Here is a 21137-nt window from a genome sequence, read left to right on the forward strand (position 1 = left end):
TATAAAAGAATTAACTAACGTGCTGCCGATGCAAAACAACACAAATATGTAAATCATGAGTCTCTCATTTCCATAAACTATTTCAGAACTCTAACATTGATAAACACATCATATAGAGTGACAATCTACGTGTAATGCAAGTGCGACTCTGTCCAATTAGATGTGAACATTGCAATTTCTACTTCATTTGCTACGCTGTGAGAATGAAACTTTTAATGCACCTCGCTATAGCCTCATTTCTCTGATCAGTGAGAGGCATTTCTATGTTTCATTGCCAAATGATCCTAGTATCACGAATTTGAACAGGAAAAATACTGTGCTATATATCGAGTGAGATGAACCGTGGTTCTGAATGGTATGAGTGTTTACGTCAGACAGGCTATGGACATGCGCAACCGTAATGACTAACCCTTAATAATTAGATACAGATGTGTGGAGATGCTACTTATAAAAACTTTAAATTCCTGCTCGCAAGTTGTATTGCACTTACACAAATTGATATTTCACATGTCAGCAATATGTAACTTTAGTACTACTTCGTTTCTAGTACCAGAACAGCAGTCGGGATTATTGATGTGATAAATAGTATTATCTGAACCTGTGAAGTGTATTTGTGATTCCCAAACACTGTGTTTTTGGGGAAATCATATATATTTTTAAAGTATTAAATGTGCTTCCTCAACTTTTATTTTCAGGGGCAATATATATTAAGTTTAAACATGTTACATCATATCGTTACAGACTGACTTGTATTTTAGTTTTGACGAATTATTTAACTGTTCTAATACGAGCTGCCCCTTTAATGCCGAAACGTTTAAGCATGCATCAGAAGTGTTGAATTTTGTTCTTGTCATAAACTTGTAATGTTTTCTCTCTCATCATACGTATGTTATTCGTACTTGAAGATCATAGGACTCCTTGTGGATCTATTTAACTATACGTTGTAGGTTAGTTTTGGCAACACTTGCATAAGATTTACCAACTTGTACATAACCTAATCATACAGAGACACAAGTCTAGGTACTCACGAATTTAACCATATTTCGATAATTGTTGTTCTGTATTCGTATGAACTTTCGTAGTGATGCATGAAATTTTTTATGATGTATCGATGTATTTAAGTGTATTCTGTTCTTAATTATTTTTGTCGTGAGGAAAAGTATAAGTGATTATTCATTGTGACACATTAAGAGTGAATGTCTATTCAATAATTGTTTATTAAATGACGAATGTGACTGACTTTTGATTAATAAGAAAAGTTTCAAACGTGTGATTTGAATTTGAAGTATATGTGAATGGAATTGTGTAAGCTAGTGCTCTCTTCTTTATATGTGTCCAAATAACAGTTTACCGTAACTCGAGTTAATGAGAATATTTGTGTGGAGGCTTATGTTTAAGTGTGAATAGGAAATTGTTGCGTTGGCGACAGGATATCCACCCCAGTCCCACAATCCATACCGTGAAGCACATCATCCCAGTGCCGACAAAACCAAAAATGTGAACGAGAAAGTAGAACCCAAAGAAAAAGTAAAGTTTCTTTGACGTAGTTGTGCTAGAGACAAATTCCAGCACAAACACATCAGCATTAATTTTAAAACTGAGGAAGGGATGATGTTATGGGACATTTCTTACAAAATTAATCTGTAATCTGATTAATAACCTACTGCTCAAATTAGACTATCAACTTAATTAAAATCACAAGCGAATCGTGAAAGTATGCAAGTAGCTGGAACAAACACCAATGACTTTAAATGTAGTCAGTACTTTTTCATTTCATTTCTATCTGGTGGTGAAAGACAATGCGTAATTTTTCTGTGAGCTGAGTCCTCCAGCTGACTGCGAGAAAGTGACGGCAGCAGGGATAGAATCGTAAACCGGATCGTAAAACTGTTCCTTCACTAAAAGCAGAGCCACTGACAGGTATACACTGGGTGATGGCCGCTCTCGAGACGGCCACAGCACTATGGTATCAACCACTGCAACCTGATAAGTAGTAAACTGGCATAGTGAGGTGCAGCAAAAAGAATGCTTTCTAAAAAGACAGTGTTCTGTAAGGGGATGGGAAAACATGAGACACAGAGCGTGAGAAAAATCTGCTGGATGCAAAGGAGGTCAAAAGTAATTGAGTCATAAGTTTTGTAAAGGATCGCAGAATTGGCTCATCAGAATTGAGGGGCTGAGAGTACAAATGATACATGTGCTTGCTGAAGCAAACTAAGTAAATGACTACCAAAACTTAATGGCTATTTGTAAATTACGTAAGTTACTATCCAAATATTAGATATTTTTTCCTAATGATCAGTTAAAATCGATATTAATATAATATGTTGAGAAACAATAATGAAGTAACGAATAAAATTAAAATATCAAAACGAAAATGTATTGATGTGGTTCCAACAAAAACGAGAGATTATTCATAGTCATTTCTACAGTCCCCTCACAGTCAGTGTCCGTAGAATCTAAATCATGTGCTTCTGTGCTATTTCTTGAAGAATGTTCTTCCTGGGCAGCACTCGTGTTGTACGATTGTGTTATTCATTTTTCAGTCTTTCTCATCCTCTTCTTTGACCATGTCCTCTCCTTTCTCCACACCACTTCTTACACCCTCGGTAACTGCTGTCTGTAATGGGATAAACTGTTATAGAACTCATGCTAAAGTGAAGGGTTGTGGTTCATCGTATCCTGAAGATTTTTGCATTTCTCAAATTTTGTTTCAAACCCTTCTTCTGCAAAAGGCAGCAGAAGAGGTAATGCTGGGGGATCAGTATTGGACCTCCTGCAGTACACTTCTATAGACTCAAGGTCACACTTTAGTGAATATTTGATGTACGTTGTCAGAAATCTTCTTTTCTGAGTCACGGCCACCTGGGATTCCTCCGCTGTATTTTGTTTCCTTCTGTGTCTTTAGTAACTTAATCCTTTGCTATTGCATCCCTGGCTGTAATTGAAAGAAAGTTTGTTTTCATTTCCAGTACGAAAATTTTTCAGCTGACTTGCTTCACTATATCCATTCCGTCTTTGGGAACAAATACACGTTTGAAGTGCTTCTCTGACTTTTCAGAGAGACTAGAATCTTTATCATATACCATATATGCATGGCCAGGTTGAAGGACCTTATGATCCGTTGTGTCAATATGCTGATTTTGCCTCAAGATGTACAAGCGATATTTCAAAATGTGATCTGTTGAAACATGCATTAAATATTACTATAAGTTTTCTTAAAAGCATTCACATTAGGCTAATGTTGTACTTTTGAAAAATACATACCTGAATCCCTTTTTCAGATGATCAAAAATATCCATTGCGCGCCCTTGTCTTAACATTTCACATGATCTTGTAGGAAACAGTCTAATTCACTGTATAGGTCAACGGATTCAGACATTTATGGTATCACAGAGGTGTCAAAGTACAACCATAGTCTCACAGATGCAGAACGCATAAAACATATCCATAAACATTTTCATTTCAAAATTGATACTACAGTCTGAAAGATTCATAACAAATGAATAACAATTATTTTAACCAAATACAACAAAAAGAAGAGTTCACGCAATTAATTGACACTGACCCTCTTAGCATGTGGGAAGGATAAATACCTCACTCATAAAATATATTCGTCTGCTAAAAAATTCGTTGGCTCAGTAGAAGGAATATTATGCCCAGATACATTCCTTCAACTGAACTTTATTAGCGATTAAATATTTTATGGCTGCTCGCAAGTGATGGAAAATGTATCTTCCTGAATATTAGGCACTCTTATAGACATGAGCGATTCCGAGTTTCCATGAATATTGCATTGATTACTTGTATAGATATTGTGAACTGGACTATCGATTCGGTAAATGGACAAGGTACAAAATTTATGGCAAAAACTTAGAAGCAAAGTTCAAGGGCTAAATATTTAATAGAGGTTTTTGAAGGATATTCTTGAAATCGCTGCACAAATAATATTCTTATTACTGCATCATACTGTCGAATAAAAGTACATAAAACATAAAAGCTTTTGTTTTATTGTTACATCACCTATGCCAGATAACGTGTAAGTTTTACATAAAAATGTTAGAACTATTTTCCAGTGCAACATGTGCCTATGTGCTACATTTAACGTTTTGAGATACTGGAATTATTAACATACTCATAAGGGCGGCGTTGAACTTGTTTCGAAGCTAACAAAAATCTCGAGTTTATCACAGAACGCAGTCTAATAATACTTCTCCGTGGAGAAATTAGAAGCTTTTCTACATATTCGATTGTATTGTTTAATTTCTTCAGTTGTGATGATAACTGCTATCATGTTTCGGCACAACTGGGAGCAACTGAGTAATAAATATGTATATGTTTCTCATCGATGTAGAGGCCTTCAGTAATCAAAACCAGTTGGGCGGATGATTATGTCATGGATCTGAAACAAAAATAAATTTTTTTGATTAAAACTAATTGAAATAACAGAGAGCGTATAAATTTGAAGGAAGATGAAGACAATTTGGTTCAAGTTAATTCCTGACACGTCAGTTTACACAGAAGAACTGTGCTACAATTGAAAACCTCTAAAGGAGCATGTGTCCTCAAGAAACAAAAACGTCCCCCAATCAGTATCAAACATTACCACTAAAGTGTCTTGTCTATTACGTTTAAAAACAGCTGTGTTAGACATGTTTGGATTCGAAAATATTAATCACCTGAGCGTTTAAAGTGATAATGATACTTGGATAATGCAAGGAACTCTAAAAGCAAAGAATTGAGAAATCTCACTGTATAAATGGATCTTCATTCTAGAGCCATACAGCAATAAAGGTAAATTTTCTTCATACCCGTCAAGTTAAGCTCTCAGTAGCTGCTATCATCGTGTTAGACAGCGGAATTACATCGGTGAAAATTTATAATGTTTGTGTTGAACGTGCCTTAAACGTAAAAATTTTAGACGATACAACAATACACTTTCATGACATACATCTGAAGAAAGTAACAGTATTGGCACGTGGGACACGAGATTTTTGTTCTGTATACTAACGGCAAACAAGGTGTGGCGTAGTGGAAAAAGAGATGGAACGGGTTTGGACCAACCAGACACAAGAACTAGGGTCATACGTAATTAACAAACCAATACACCTACCTCTAATAACCGAGCAAGTGTCTAATTAAAAATTTATATTACGCTTTTTAATAATAACGGATTTTCTGAGGAAATATCACGGTACATTAGCGATTCTCTCTCACAACAAGTGCTCACAACACTCTCGTAACTGCACTCTCTCGTGAGCAGCGCGTGGCGGTAAATTATGCTACGACTAAGTTTAACAATAATCAGTTCCAGTTTAAGGCCCTAGCGATATGAGCTACAGCTTGGGTTGTCAGAGGTGCCACAACTATGCGATTTCTGTTCGAGTCGTATAACAATTGATAGCTACCGCTTGAAGCGGGAATCTGAGTTGGGCGCCAGGGGTGCCCAAGTACAAGGTTTGTATTTATTGCTTGTCACACTTAGTAGCAGAAACTGCTGACATGGGTGAAAGTGAACGAGTGAAACGGGGGCGGGGGGGGGGGGGGGCGTAAATGATAAGCCGCTTGTGTCGAAAATGTTAATCACAACAATAATTAAGAATGCGTGAAAGCTAAAACATAAATACGTTCCAAAGAATAAACGGGCTTAACAGATGGTCAAAGAGGCAGACGGATAAGAAAATAATAAAAAAATATTTGTTCGTTTTGTATGATTACAAATTAACAATTTTTTGATTTTTTCCCTTTACCTTTACTTTGAAATGTTGGATCTTTCCGTATTACTTCATTCAAGGTTAACGGGAAGTATCCTACAGGTGATGACTGTGTTTATGGGTGTCACAATATGTGACGTAATTCTTTTGATGGTTTTGAAGTATACGCTTAAAATGTTTACGCTGCCGGCGGACTATGGACCTTAACATGTGACATAAATCTGAACGTGATACGACTACCCTTTCCAGAGGAAAAGGGTTCTTAACAGTCGGACAGACAGACGGACAGACGGACAACAAAGAGATCGTATAGGGCCTACAGATTCCGTTTTTACAGATTGAGGCTCGGAACCCTAAAAACAGCAGCAATTTTCAAACCAAAAGAGAAGACAGACACAAGATAAACAAAGCGTTGCAGTCCAATATGTTTATTAAACACATTAGCCAAACTATAAAAAGAACTACTATGCAGTAAACTGCAATAACATACAAAACTTTGTCCATGTGAAGGAAACACAATCTAGATTCAGAAAAGGCAAAGCCGCAGAATACGTTATGAATCAAGTGACCAACACATCAGACGAGAAGTACGTAATCAGAACAAAAACAGACATAGTCAGGGCTTATGATAACATCTTGTGCCTTACCTTGTTGTCTACAATGGGACACATAAAAAGACCAAGAAACTCCCACATCATTTCCCGATCCTTCAGTAATATTCTGCAGAAAAGGTAGCTAAATCGGTTTGTCCGTAGAGGATGACATAAAACAACTAAGTACAGGAGAGTGGTCGAAAAACATTTAACTAAAGAACATTCATAGGGCTCTGTATTAGGAGCAGAGTTCTGAGACATTATCCTGGAAAGTCAGTTACAGATAGTAAGTGAACTACTGTAAACAGGACGGTGCATCACACACTCTGACGAGCTAATGATAGTAATAACTCGCAGCTGTAGACCAGAGTTAGAAGAAAATATTCTGTTTGTAGTGACACCACTTCCGGCTTCACATTCAGGAAACGAATTAGAAACAGCAGCAATTATATTAGTATGTATTGCTCTCAAACTGTCAAGGACAAGAAATCCAACTATAAGGAAAGAAAGTAACAGTTGGATTAAGAGACGCATTGTGACAAAGGATTTGGAGTCGCAGACTGATGAGAAGCTACTTTTTTATGAATATACAGGGTGCGTCAAAAAATGTATACACACTTTGAACTGTCATAGACAATTTATTTCCCGTTCTACAAGGTTAAATATCTGTGAGAAAGTTATGTTATGTTTTTTCAACAGGTGGCAGCAGTGGCAAGGAAGTAACTGCAACATGGCGGACGTGCGTTTGAGCTTTGAAGCGAGGAAACAGATAATTAAGTAGTACTGGAAGTTTGAGAATGTAGCTGCGGTTCGAAGACAGTGGAGCAGTGAGTATGGTACAGGACCACCTTCAAGGTTAACAATTACACGTCTACGAGACAAATTCGAAGTTCATGGAACAGTGTGTGATGTGCATAAAGGTCGATCAGGGCGACCTCGTACAGCTACAAGTGATGATTCAACAACTGTGGTCTCGGAACTGTTTCATCGTTCGCCTCAAAAATCTTCAAGGCAAGCGGCACGTGAGAGTAATGTAAGTGTTAGTAGTGTATTACGCATTTTGAAGAAAGGCAAGTTTCGTGTGTACATTCTAAGGCTGGTGCAACAGCTATGTGAAGACGATCCAGATCGAAGGTTAGAATTTTGTGAATGGGTTCAGGAGATGGTGAGATGTGAACTGGGATTTATGGGTAGCATAATTTGGTCGGACGAAGCGCAATTCAAACTCAATGGAACTGTCAATAGGCACAATTGTGTGCACTGGGCTGAAGATAGTCCTCACATTACAGTTGAAAAGGCTGTGAATTTGCCTGGTGTAAATGTGTGGTGTGGTTTGTCTGCAAGGGGACTCATTGGGCCTTTCCGCTTTGAAGGTACTGTTACCGGAGAAACGTACCTAACAGTGCTTGCTGACTCCATATTCCCTGCCATTCGTGCATTATACGGTAATAATGAGTTTTATTTCCAACAAGATGGCGCCCCGCCACACTATCATAGGGACGTACGAGCATACCTGGATCACAATGTGCCAGGCCAGTGGTTAGGATGCAGGGGACCATTCGAGTTTCCTGCACGCTCTCCAGACCTCAGGCCGCTGGATTTCTTCTTATGGGGCACAGTAAAAGATGAGGTGTAAAATGTAAACCACGTAACCTGGACACACTTCGGAATGAGATTCAGGCGGTGTGCGCAGAAATCTCATTGGACACTTTGGTGCGATGTACGGAATCAGTGGTGAGTCGTACTCAGAAATGTATTGATGCTGAAGCCCACCAGTTTGAACATTAATCACATTTGAAAAGTACATTTATTTTTCCAACTGGACTTTAAGCTTTCCATTTCCAGAAATTTAACATTTTAGGACGGGAATTAAATTTTCTATGACGCTCCAAAGTGTGTATAGATTTTTTTGACGCACCCTGTATTGAGACATCGAGCTTGCAATCAAGTAGGAATTACGACAGTACGGTCGTCAAAAAGATCTAACGCTTCTGACTGAATCACGTTTACCGGTTACAGACGGAAGCACACACAGAGCTGAACTGTCTGCCTCAGCAGAGAGTGCTCCAGTTTGTACAGACACAGAAAGCGCCGGTCGCGCGAAACTCAGTTTGTTCTTTTCTCGCAAGATATCCTGCGAACCATGGATTAAAGGCAACAGGAAGTTTCCACAATCCTAGCTTTCCGGAAAGCGTTTTGCACAGTGCCTCACTGCAGGCTCTTAGCGAAGGTCCGAGCATACAGAATAGTTTCTTAGATACTTGAGTTTCACGAAGCGTTTTTAAACAATAGAGCCCAGTACGTTGTCCTGGGCGGCGAGTATACGCTAGAGACAAGGGTCTCGTCAGGATAAGATCTTTCTTGTCCTTCATATACAAAAACTTTCTGACGGATAGGGTAAGTATTAATCTGCGACTGTTTGCTGATGACACCGTAGTGTTTGGGAATGTGTAGCTGTTGGGTGACTGTAGGAGGAGTTTCTATTTGGTGTGATGAATGGCAAGTTTCTCTAAATGTGGAACAATATAAGTTGATGGAGATGAGTAAAAAAAAAATAATCCCGTAATGTTGAATACATAATTAGTAGTGTGCTGCTTGACACAGGCACGTCGATTAAATATTCAGGTGTAACGCTGCAAAGCGATATGAAATGGACAGCACTCCCCGAGTGCTTGAGGTCCCCTCCATAGTGTATTAAAGGAAGATACCGAACTAATTCAGAGGCGGGCTGCTAGATTTGTTATCGGTAGGTTCGAAGAACACGCAACTATTACGCAGATGTTTCGGAAACCGAAATGAAGATCCCTGGAGGGAAGGCGACTTTCTTTTCGAAGAACACTAGTGAGAAAATTTAGAGAACGGGTATTTCAAGCTGACTGCAGAACGATTTTACTGTCGACAACGTTTATTTCACGTAAGGACTAGGATGATAACATAAGAGAAATTAGGGCTCGTACAGGGCATATAGAAAGTCATTTTTCGCTCGCTCTGTTTGCAGTGGAACTGTAAATGACATGACTAATTGTGGTGTAGGGTGCCCTCCGCCACGGACCATACGGCGCCTTTCTGAGGTGTAGAACATGAGTTCAGCCTCCCTCCGATCTTATTCAATCTGCACATTATGCAAGCAGTGAAAGAAACCAAGCAGAAATTCGGGAAGGGAACCAAAAATTCAGAGAGAAGAAATAAAAACTTTGAGTTCTGGCGATGACGTTGTAATTTTATCAGAGACGGCAAAGGACTTGCAAGAGAAGTTGAACGAATTTGGTTAGCATCTTGAAAACAGTAAAACAAGGATATTGGGAACGTAGTCGAATTAAATCGGCCGATGTTGATAGAATTAGATTAGGAAATGAGACATTAAAAGCGGTCAGTGAGTTATGCTATTTGGGCAATAAAATAACTGTAAACTATCGAGGTAGACAGTATAGAGATTGTAAATAGGAAGAAAAGGGTTTCCGAGAAAGAGAAATTTGTTAACATGGAACATAAATTTATGTGTTAAGAAGTTTTTTTCTGAAAGTATTTCTCTAGAGAGTCCTTGTACGAAGTGAAACGTGGACGATGAGCAGTTCACACAAGAAGGGAACAGAATCTTTTGAAATACACTGACGCAAAAAATATCACGACACCAAGAATGAGTTGTGCGACATAAAAGGAAGTTGGTAGGCGTGTTTCTGAAAGATGATGTCTGTTCAAATTTCGTGCCACTCGCTAGTAGCGCCAATACGAGGACGCCAGTCCGGTTTTCTTTAAATACGCTCTCTAACGGTCGTGAGCGTTAGTTACCTTTGGGACTTGACGTGATGAGTTGATGTTAGTGAAGAACGCCTTTTAAGGCCATAAAGACGCCATTAACAGCGCCTCACTGAGTTTGAACGAGGTCGTGTAATAGGGCTTCGAGAAGTTGGATGTTCCTTACACGATGCTGCAAAAAGACTTGGCAGGAATAACGCCACTGTATACGATTGCTATCAGCGGAGGACACGAAAATGTAAGGTCGCAAGAAGACTAGACTCCGGACGGCCACGTGGCACTACCGAGAGGGAAGACAATGCATCATGTTCGGCGTATGGCTCTGGTGTATCGTACTGCATCTGCAACAGCAATCTGAGCAGTTGTTGGCAACACAGTGCCACAACGAACTGTTACTAATCGGATACTTCAATGACAGCTCAGAGCCTGATGCCCTGTAGCATGCATTCTACTGACCCCAACCAAACGCAGTTTGCGACTTCACTTGTGTCAAGAGGGAGCTCACTGGAGGGCAGGGTGGAGGACTGTTGCGTTTTCGTATTTAAGTTGGTTCTGCCTCAGTGCCTGTGATGGCCATGTGTTGATTAGATGGAGACAAGTTGAAGCTCTGCAATAAACCTGTCTGAGTGCTAGACACGCTGGAACTATACCTGGAGGTATGGTCTGGGGTGTGGCTTCGTATGGCAGAAGCAGCACTCTCGTGGTTATCCCACGCACCCTGACTGCAAAATTGTTCGTCGTCTTGTAACGCCGGAAATGCATATCCTCCTATTTCCATCTATTGTACTATAAATTTGTTTTCCTTGTTTTGTTACCTCAAGATATGACATTTCTGTCTCTTTATATATTGTAATTGTTTTACTGTTTGTATATATATATATATATATATTTATGCATTTATGTCGATGTATAATTGGTTTGTTTCGTAAATATTATTTGTATTTTTACGCTGGGTCTTGCCTAGGGAAAACTGCTATCGAACGATTACATCGATAGGTCGTGTGAAGAATCAAAGTGTGTAGGATCTTTGGTAGTGTTAACTCTGTCGCGTGGAGCACGGGCTGAGCAGAGAGAGAGTCTGGCTGGAGTAGCGATTGGAGAGGTGTGTTGTGTGAAGCTCCCGCGAGTTGCCGCGCTTTCGGGGTTTGGCAGCATGTAATTGCGCTCGACTTGCGATGATAGTTTCTGACATGGTGTCGCGGACGGGAAGCATTAGCTGGCGCAGATCAAGAGCCCGCCTCGTCTGGTGACCGTGTCGAGAAGAAGGCGCGCCAACATCCAGCTTCTGCAACAGCGACGGCCGACAATGAGTGACTGTCGCCACCTCCTCGATCGACGGCTTCAAACCTTCAATCAACCAACAAGGAAGACTGGAAGCACGTAAAGTTTTAGAACTGTATGGCAGACCTCAGCTTTTCAAACTTTTAAAATTGTTGCATCACAAAATTACAGCAACTTAGCATGAACGTTTGTTGCTCATTGTCCCAATTGCATTACCAAGCAGGGTCCCTTCCTTTTCCGGAATGAACCCGACTGTCGTTGAAATTCAAACGCCAGCATCATTCCACTTCACTACTTTAAATTCAAAGTTCAGTTAAAGTATTCATAGCTGGCTACAATATTCAGATTACACAAGCACAAATTAAGAGTGCGAGTTTTGTTACCGTATTTTAGCTTACCTGTGACTGCAGCTCAGCTTGGTACGTACTAAATTTTACTATTGTTAATTATTCAGAATCATTTAATTCAAGTTCAAAGTTAAATCTCTTATTTCTAAATTGCGTAGATTCAAGTAGCTTTTGAAATGATTCTTGAGGTAGTCCAATTTACTGAATTTCGATGTGCTTCAGAAAGAAAGCTCACTATTAACTTCAGTCACTAAATTAACTTTCGATTTTCCGGTTTTATTAATTCTTTTGCTAAATTAAGTCAGAGTGTAGCGAAATTTATTACTTCTGACAAACTTTCAGTTTTCACACTACACTTGTCAACCTTCAGTTGCCACGCTTCTAGTGCTAATTATATGTGTAATAATCTTTCTTTTTCAGTTACTATAGTAATTGTCCTTAGGACTGGCGACCGTAATTTCCCCCAAATCTCAAATATCTAATTACCGCTAGTTGATTGTTAACGTAACGGCCGCACATTTACTTTCTTTATTAACTTTACCCCTTTTCAAAATTAATTTCCACCAGTTTCATTAGCATTTTTCCTCTCATTTAGAGTGATTCGACCTGTTGTACTGCCATTCACGGACAGCGTTTCAGGGGGTATTTTCCAACAGGATAACGCTCGCCTGCATAGCGCTGTTGTAACCCAACATGCTCTATAGGGTGTCGACATGTTGCCTTGGCGTGCATGGTCACCAGATCTGTCTCCAGTCGAGTACATATGGGACACTGTCGGACGACAACTCAAGCGTCATCCACAAACACCATTAACCGACCCTGTAGTGACCGACCAAGTGCAGAACCTGACATCCGGCACCTGTACAACACAATGCATGCACGTTTGCATGCTTCCATTCAACATTCTGGCACTTACACCGGTTATGTAACAGCATTTCACATTTGCAATGCCTTATCTCACGCTTAAATGGCTCAAATGGCTCTGAGCACTATGGGACTTAACATCTGTGGTCATCAGTCCCCTAGAACTTAGAGCTAGTTAAACCTAACTAACCTAAGGACATCACACACATCCATGCCCGAGGCAGGATTCGAACCTGCGACCGTAGCAGCCACGCGGTTCCGGAGTGAGCGCCTAGAACCGCGAGACCACCGCGGCCGGCATCTCACGCTTACATTAATCTGTAATCTTCCAATGCTAATCACTTACATGGTTACCTAGACAAAGGTACCCCCGACATTTGGTTACTCTGTATTAATTATTTCTTGGTGATGCAATTTTTTTCCGTTAGTGAATGTAACACAAAAGACGGTGATAATTGGAAGAGTGGATCGAATAACGAAATTAAAGTCGTATGAACGACTGGCTGGGAGACCCTGAAGGGCAGGCTCATCCGCTTAATTGGAAAGATTTTTCCCATCCTTCGCGCCCACAGACGCATTGGGTTCGCGAAGTGTGATCTGTGTGCAGAAGTGTAGCTGTTAAGTGTAGATAACTCTTCTGTGTGTGTGTGTAATGTGTAGTGTGGTATAGTGTTATGTTTGTGTTGGAGAGAAGGGAGAGTGTGGCTCCCAGCGCCGGCACTTAGCTTACTACTGTCGGAACACCAAGGGGACCCAAGCTTAATGTCACCATCTGACGGACGTTCCACCATCAAGCATGTCAAATGCCCTCACTTCATGAGACACTGCGGAGGGGTATAGATATTAAACCAGGGCATTGAGGCAGAAACTTTATGCCACCACCTCTCCACCCCGTGCTGGCCGAATACTTGCAGTGAAAATTTCATCCACCACTAGGATTCGAACTGGCCAACCTCCGAGTCGAGCGCTACCGCAAAAGCGTACGTTAGTGACCTTCTTCGTCATTGTTCTCGTCATTCGGTCTGGGCGGACGTCACATGACACATCTTCAAGTTCATCGTTGAACACTTCACTCACTTTTTTTTTATTACAGAAGGCAGCCAGCCCTCTGACCGAAGACGCTGAGCTACCGTGCCGGTGACTAACTAATGAGTAAGTACAGAATCGAATCGGGGAAGAAATAAATTTACTTCACTAAAAGAAGGAATCAGTTGATGGGATATATCCTTAGGCATCTAGGAATCGTCACTGTGGTAAAGGAAGGAAGTGTGAGAGGAGGGGAGGGGGTAAAAATTATAGAGGGACCGTTTGAATACAGTAAGCAAATTGAAATGGATGTAGGTTGCAGTAGCAATGCAGAGATGAAGTGTGCGGGCTCTAAAAAAAAATTTTTTTTTAAATGTGGGGTGGCCTTCAGCTACGTACCCTCGGACTCAGAGTTGAAATATTAAAAGTTTTGCCTGGTTTCGTTGTCTATGGGCTGGGATACATAGTTGCCGTGTTACAAGCCAAATACTGCTGAATCTACAGTGTACAATACGAATATACACATTGCGAATTTTGAGTGTAACATAGAAATTTATAAATTAAATTTGCAATTAAATAAAATCTGCGGGTACTATTTCAACGACTTTAAATAATGAGTACGATAACAGAACTACCTTGATGAAGGCGATTTATTACTGCAAAACACTTATTGGTGTCGATGGTCCTGCAATTAAATAAAATATAAGTTGAATAACAGGGAAACAATAGATTGCTACTTGCCGGCCGCGGTGGTCGAGCGGTTCTAGGCGCTTCAGTCCGAAACCGCGAGAGTGCTACGGTCGCAGGTTCGAATCCTGCCTCGGGCATGGATGTGTGTGCTGTCCTTAGGTTAGTTAGGTTTAAGTAGTTCTAAGTTCTAGGGGACTGATGACCTCAGATGTTAAGTCCCATGCTCAGAGGCATTAGAACCATTTTTTTAGATTCCTACTTCACGTCATTAGTTATGAACAACAACATAGCTTGCGAGATATTCACTTCTAAACGCATACCACGTCTTCACTGCAGAATCCACGGAATTCTCACAAGTGCACAAGTCGGCACTACGAAATATTTCTATCTATTCATGAATAGTATCTATCGGATACAAACAGAGACATAGACGAATAAATATATTTACAAGCACACTGCTACCGTTTTTTCGTGTAACTGTGGACTTCATATGGTCTGATGCGATCAATAGTAATCGGCCATTTTGACCTCCAATAACTCATGCACTATTCAAGTTAAATGCACATAATTAATACCAGTTTATGTTTACACTAATAGCTTCTAAAGACATGTCCATCGACAAAATCAGATGAACCGTTTAGATCTTGGAAATTCGTTGCTGGGTGTTACTTGTACAATTTACAGATACTAAACTTTAAACTAATAAAGATATAGAAAATCTGATTACACCATCAGAATCATCATGCAAAAACGGTAATGTACATGTGTCCTTTTGAGGTATCATGATTCATCTGACTACTATTAATTTCGAGATGAACTGAGAAATGTCTGCTACTATGGTTTCACAAAGTCCGCAATCTTTGGCACTCCTGGCACACAAATCTCCTTCATCGACACAAAGCACAGTCCTTGACACAGCGTCAACATGGAATTTCCAGCCGCGCGGTCGGCCTGGACCACACGCTGGGGCTACTACCCCTCTTGTTCTGGCTAACGTTCGGCACCACGTGGTTGCTGACGAGCCCCGGCTTGCCGAGCGGGCCGTGCGGCCACGCCAACTCCGAACTTAGAATATTTTCAGGGCGCCACAACTCGCCCGTTACCTCACAAGTAGTTTGTACAGGATAGACTAGCTTGAAGAGCTGCATCGAACCAGTCTCCAGACCAAAGGGTACAACAGCAATACTGTGAGTTTCTGATTTGAGTTGTAAAACTACTGTAGGCTACTATAGACTGTCATAAGTAAGCATAGGCTAAGCCCGCCTGGCTAGCCGCGCGGTCTTCTGCACTGCTTCCCCAGCGGAAATGCGTGCCAGACCCTGGCACGAGTCCACCCGGCGGATTAGTGTCGACATCCGGTGTGCTGGCTAGCCTGTGGATAGTTTTTTAAGCCGGTTTTCCATCTACCTCGACGAATGCGGGGTAGTTCCCCTTATTCCGTCTCAGTTACACTACGTCGGCGATTGCTGCGCAAACACTGTCTCCACGAACGCCTACACCACCATTACTCTACCATGCAAACATTTGGGGTTACACTCGTCCGCTATGATACGTTCCCAGGGGAAGTCCACAATAACCCTAGCTTCGGTGTGGGGCGACGTTGGGGTGGGTGGCCTGCTGTAGGGTTGTGAACCACTGAAGGCTACGACGGGACGAAGCCTCTCCGTCGTTTGTAGGTCCCCGGTTTAATACACAAGCATAGGCTACGGTAGCCTTCCTAGTAGCGTTTGTCAATTAAGGTCGTATCCGCTTTAACTGAACGTTAGGCGTGTTGCGTACCTATCGGGTGTTACCAAATAATGTTCGCTTTCTTTATGTTTTTAATCGGTGTCTTACTAGATTCCCCTGAAAACCGGAAACTGTGCGGTCTAGAAACTGAGTGTGGTTATATAAAGGACCGGGTAACCTACGGAACATTTTTGTTTTACATACTTATCCTCCTGTCTGCTACTTAAAAGTAAACAGTATTTGTATCAGATTTGAAACTGTCAATGAGTAATTCTGGTTTTATTCGAACATAGTTGATTTTTAACGTGAAACATAGGTATGTTGTAAAAATAAAGAAAATAATACAGATTTATCATGCAGTGGTATAAAACGCAATGTCCTCAACACAAAGGTAAAAAATTAGTATCAAATATCGCTTCAATACTTCGTCGAACTTTAAAACGTATTTCTAAAAATGGTTCAAATGGCTCTGAGCACTATGGGACTTAACAGCTATGGTCATCAGTCCCCTAGAACTTAGAACTACTTAAACCTAACTAACGTAAGGACATCACACAACACCCAGTCAACACGAGGCAGAGAAAATCCCTGACCCCGCCGGGAATCGAACCCGGGAACCCGGGCGAGGGAAAAAACATATTTCTGTTACAACTTTCCCATTTATCAATAGTAACAGGAAGCTCCTGCCTTTGATCATGATTAAGAATATTCTTTTGAGTACAAAATTGTGCAAACTGAACTTATGGCACATTACGTGCTTCGGTAGTCTGTATAGATACGAGTTCTGTTCCTGCCACTCGATTGAGCCTATTGTAAACCTCGTTATAAAAGATGTACTTACCTGTACGCGAGGGTGCTGGGACAACATGTAAACAACAGCACCTGCAACGTCTTCGGGTTCCATGCAGGGGAACATATCGTATACCGCCTCTGTTGCACCTGCGTTCTTCGCGAGCGCCGTTCTGGTAAATCCTGGAGAAACCTCCTGTAAGGACAAAAATTCAAGTAAAAATTATGTTTCTAGTACTCAAAGTTCCAGACTTAGAACCTCAGATCTAAATACTGAACGCAGGTCGATATACCGGTCATAGTCCTGGAAAGCGATAGCATAGTTAAGCGTCATAAAAATACCCAACTACGTAACTAGAAAACTGAAAATGCTGACAGAAAAATTAACAGTTGTAAAAACTTCGAATTGTTGTAAAAACGTCGAATTGTAAGTTATTAAAATTTCCTCTTAACACTGGTTAAAGTATATATATATATAGGGTGAGTCACCTAACATTACCGCTGGATATATTTCGTAAACCACATCAAATACTGACGAATCGATTCCACAGACCGAACGTGAGGAGAGGGGCTAGTGTAATTGGTTAATACAAACCATAAAAAAATGCACGGAAGTATGTTTTTTTAACACAAACCTACGTTTTTTTAAATGGAACCCCGTTAGTTCTGTTAACACATCTGAACATATAAACAACTACGTAATCAGTGCCGTTTGTTTCATTGTAAAATGTTAATTACATCCGGAGATATTGTAACCTAAAGTTGACGCTTGAGTACCACTCCTCCGCTGTTCGATCGTGTGTATCGGAGAGCACCGAATTACGTAGGGATCCAAAGGGAACGGTGATGGACCTTAGGTACAGAAGAGACTGGAACAGCACATTACGTCCACATGCTAACACCTTTTTATTGGTCTTTTTCACTGACGCTCATGTACATTACCATGAGGCGTGAGGTACACGTACACTCGTGGTTTCCGTTTTCAATTACGGAGTGGAATAGAGTGTGTCCCGACATGTCAGGCCAATAGATGTTCAATGTGGTGGCCATCATTTGCTGCACACAATTGCAATCTCTGGCGTAATGAATGTCGTACACGCCGCAGTACATCTGGTGTAATGTCGCCGCAGGCTGCCACAATACGATGTTTCATATCCTCTGGGGTTGTAGGCACATCACGGTACACATTCTCCTTTAACGTACCCCACAGAAAGAAGTCCAGAGGTGTAAGATCAGGAGAACGGGCTGGCCAATTTATGCGTCCTTCACGTCCTATGAAACGCCCGTCGAACATCCTGTCAAGGGTCAGCCTAGTGTTAATTGCGGAATGTGCAGGCGCACCATCATGCTTGATACCACATACGTCGACGCGTTTCCAGTGGGACATTTTCGAGCAACGTTGGCAGATCATTCTGTAGAAACGCGATGTATGTTGCAGCTGTTTGGGCCCCGGCAATGAAGTGAGGACCAATGAGGTGGTCGCCAATGATTCCTCACCATACATTTACAGTCCACGGTCGCTGTCGCTCTACCTGTCTGAGCCAGCGAGGATTGTCCACGGACCAGTAATGCATGTTCCGTAGATTCACTGCTCCGTGGTTTGTGAAACCCGCTTCATCGGTAAACAGGTAGAACTGCAACGCATTCTCTGTTAATGCCCATTGACAGAATAGCACTCGATGATTAAAGTCATCACCATGTACTCGTAATTGCTGATGTAGCGACACATGAAACGGGTGAAAGCGGTGACGATGCAGTATGCGCATGACACTACTTTGACTCAGTCCACCGGCTCTCGCAATGTCCCGTGTACTCATGTGTGGGTTCATGGCAACAGCAGCTAACACACCAACTGCACCCGCTTCTCCTGTGACGGGCCTGTTACGGACCCGTTTGCGTGCTACGACCATACCTGTTGCATACAGTTGGCGGTAGATGTTTTGCAATGTGCGGCACGTTGGATGCTCTCTGTCCGGGTACCGTTCTGCATACACCATGCAGGCTTCAGCTGCATTTCGTCGACACTCGCCATAGATGAGTATCATCTCCGCGTTTTCACAGTTTGAATACACCATGGTCACAGTTCCTACAACACTACACTATCACAGACGTCTGGTAACACGGTGTACTACAGTTGGTCTGCGTGCCGAGACGATTGCAGAATAACAATAGCAGCAAGCGCTACATGCGGACACTGCGACAGCTAGACCAAACCACAACAGTGCACTACAGCCACACTCGTAAACACGGTCGTCATCGTAAACATGTCCCTGCAGATGCTGCTCGCCGACCGTGGCCCGTATTTGTTACAACACGCAACTGAACGTCGGAGGTTTCAAGCGTCAACTTTAGGTTACAATATCTCCGGATGTAATTAACATTTTACAATGCAACAAACGGCACTGATTACATATTTGTTTATATGTTCAGATGTGCTAACAAAACTAACGTGGTTCCATTTAAAAAAAGTAGGTTTGTGTTAAAAGAATACTTCCGTGCATTTTTGTATGGTTTGTATTAAACAATTACACTAGCCCCTCTCCTCACGTTCGGTCTGTGGAATCGATTCGTCAGTATTTGATGTGGTTTACGAAATATATCTAGCGGTAACGTTAGGTGACTCACCCTGTATATAACTTCCTGGCAGATTAAAACTGTGTGCCAGACCGAGACTCGAACTCGGGACCTTTATCTTTCGCGCGCAAGTGTTCTACCATCTGAGCTACCCACGCACGACTCACGCCCGGTCCTCACAGCTTTACTTCCGCAGGTACCTCGTCTCCTACTTTCCAAACTTCACAGAAGCTCTCCTGTGAACCTTGCGGAAATAGCACTCCTGGAAAAAAGGATATTGCGGAGACATGGCTTAGCCACAGTCTGGTGGATGCTTCCAGAATAAGAATTCAGATATATATATGTTCAGCATAAAGAGAAAAGTGTATTATTCGCAAACTACAAATGATCCACTTTATACCAAGTAAGCACACAAGTAGCAAACATGATTAGCGACACATATTTTTAAATTTGATGGACTCTATAAAACTGCCACAGAAAGAAATGAGAAAGATTTTTTCCCCCTTCTGGGGTGTGACGGGCTTGAGACATACAACAATGTGACTAGCTTATCGTCCTGTGATTAGCACGTTCTGAAGTTCAGATTGTCATCAAAACTGTTGCATGTGGTTGACAGAGAACGTCTGTTGTAAACACAAGGCAACATTGATCCCTTATATTTTTAACGTTGAGTTGTGAAAACTTTTTAAGAAAGGAACTTAAGAAAGGATGAAATAATCGCCGGAAAGCTACAATATCCCTTTACTTTATTCATTCACCAGTTTCTATAGAATTTTCGTCATCTTGTCTTTGTTACATTCAGAATGGAATTTGCAAGTTGTGTCTTAGAACGCTCATCTGTATTTCTCAAAATAATGCTCATTGCCCTTTGGAAAATAAGACTCAGTTGTGGTGAGTGGAGGGATTCGGGAATCGTGTGTGATGTATCTTTTTGATCTAGAGTTCGGATTTCACACCATCTTCGTAATACAATTACAACAATTCAGTGCACTTACATCACATGGGCGAAACGGATTTTCGATTCGAATTTAAGCACCCACATTATCTCACACACTTTTCTACAAACAGACATGTAAATAGTTTAGTATTTGAAGGAATGAATTTTAGGATGTAAGGTATGAATAATTAGGAACTCACACCGACTCGAATCTTGCTTTTTCTGGCGACGAGATCTTTCCGGAGGCCCTCCAGTAGCGTCTTGACAGCCTGCTTGCTGGCGCAGTACATTGCGATGCCGCTCTGATTTGGTGTAATGTGTCCCCATATGCTGTGAACACGAAAAATATAATTTTATGTCACAAATACAACCAGTATCATCGACTGAAAAATGTCTATAATATTTGTGTCCGAAGTACTGGAAGTAATTGAACTTTTTCGAAAATTATCTTGCAACGCATGTGGACATCTCAACCTGGGTGCCATTCTCGCTTCGTCAGAGACAAAGCCAGCTACGATAAAGCACTTGATCGAATTGACATTGACGCCCGTTTCTCAGATAGTTACTGTGGTGTGCGTACTGTAAGACCTTCGGTACCCACACCATCAGATTATTTGACTTGTCGCTCTAACGAAGTAGGCAAGTGTCATAATATGTCTCATGGTCGTATCGTGGCGTGTTTATCTTCTGCCGTTAGGTCAGACTATAGAAATGCCACTTGCACGCTTAGAGTAGCAGATTGACGGTGACCAACTTTAAACAGAACTCGATTAATTTTCACACACATTTATTAAAATAATAACAAGCATAAAAATTACACTCCTGGAAATGGAAAAAA

General features: G+C 41.2%; 1 protein-coding gene across 1 annotated transcript in view; it reads right to left on the bottom strand.

Annotated features, from left to right (window-relative positions):
• Positions 1 to 3994: 3994 nt before the first annotated feature.
• The window catches only part of LOC126144720 (dehydrogenase/reductase SDR family member 11-like), a 40397-nt gene continuing 23254 nt past the window's right edge, over positions 3995 to 21137 (bottom strand). The window contains exons 4-6 of the mRNA XM_049915507.1: positions 20500 to 20629; positions 16841 to 16984; positions 3995 to 4402 (exon numbers count right to left, since the gene is read on the bottom strand). Coding sequence (XP_049771464.1) covers positions 4361 to 4402; positions 16841 to 16984; positions 20500 to 20629 — 316 coding nt within the window. The 3' untranslated portion in view covers positions 3995 to 4360. The remainder of the gene's footprint in view (positions 4403 to 16840; positions 16985 to 20499; positions 20630 to 21137) is intronic.

The sequence above is a fragment of the Schistocerca cancellata genome, chromosome 2, assembly GCF_023864275.1.
Source record: "Schistocerca cancellata isolate TAMUIC-IGC-003103 chromosome 2, iqSchCanc2.1, whole genome shotgun sequence".
Classification (NCBI taxonomy): domain Eukaryota; kingdom Metazoa; phylum Arthropoda; class Insecta; order Orthoptera; family Acrididae; genus Schistocerca; species Schistocerca cancellata.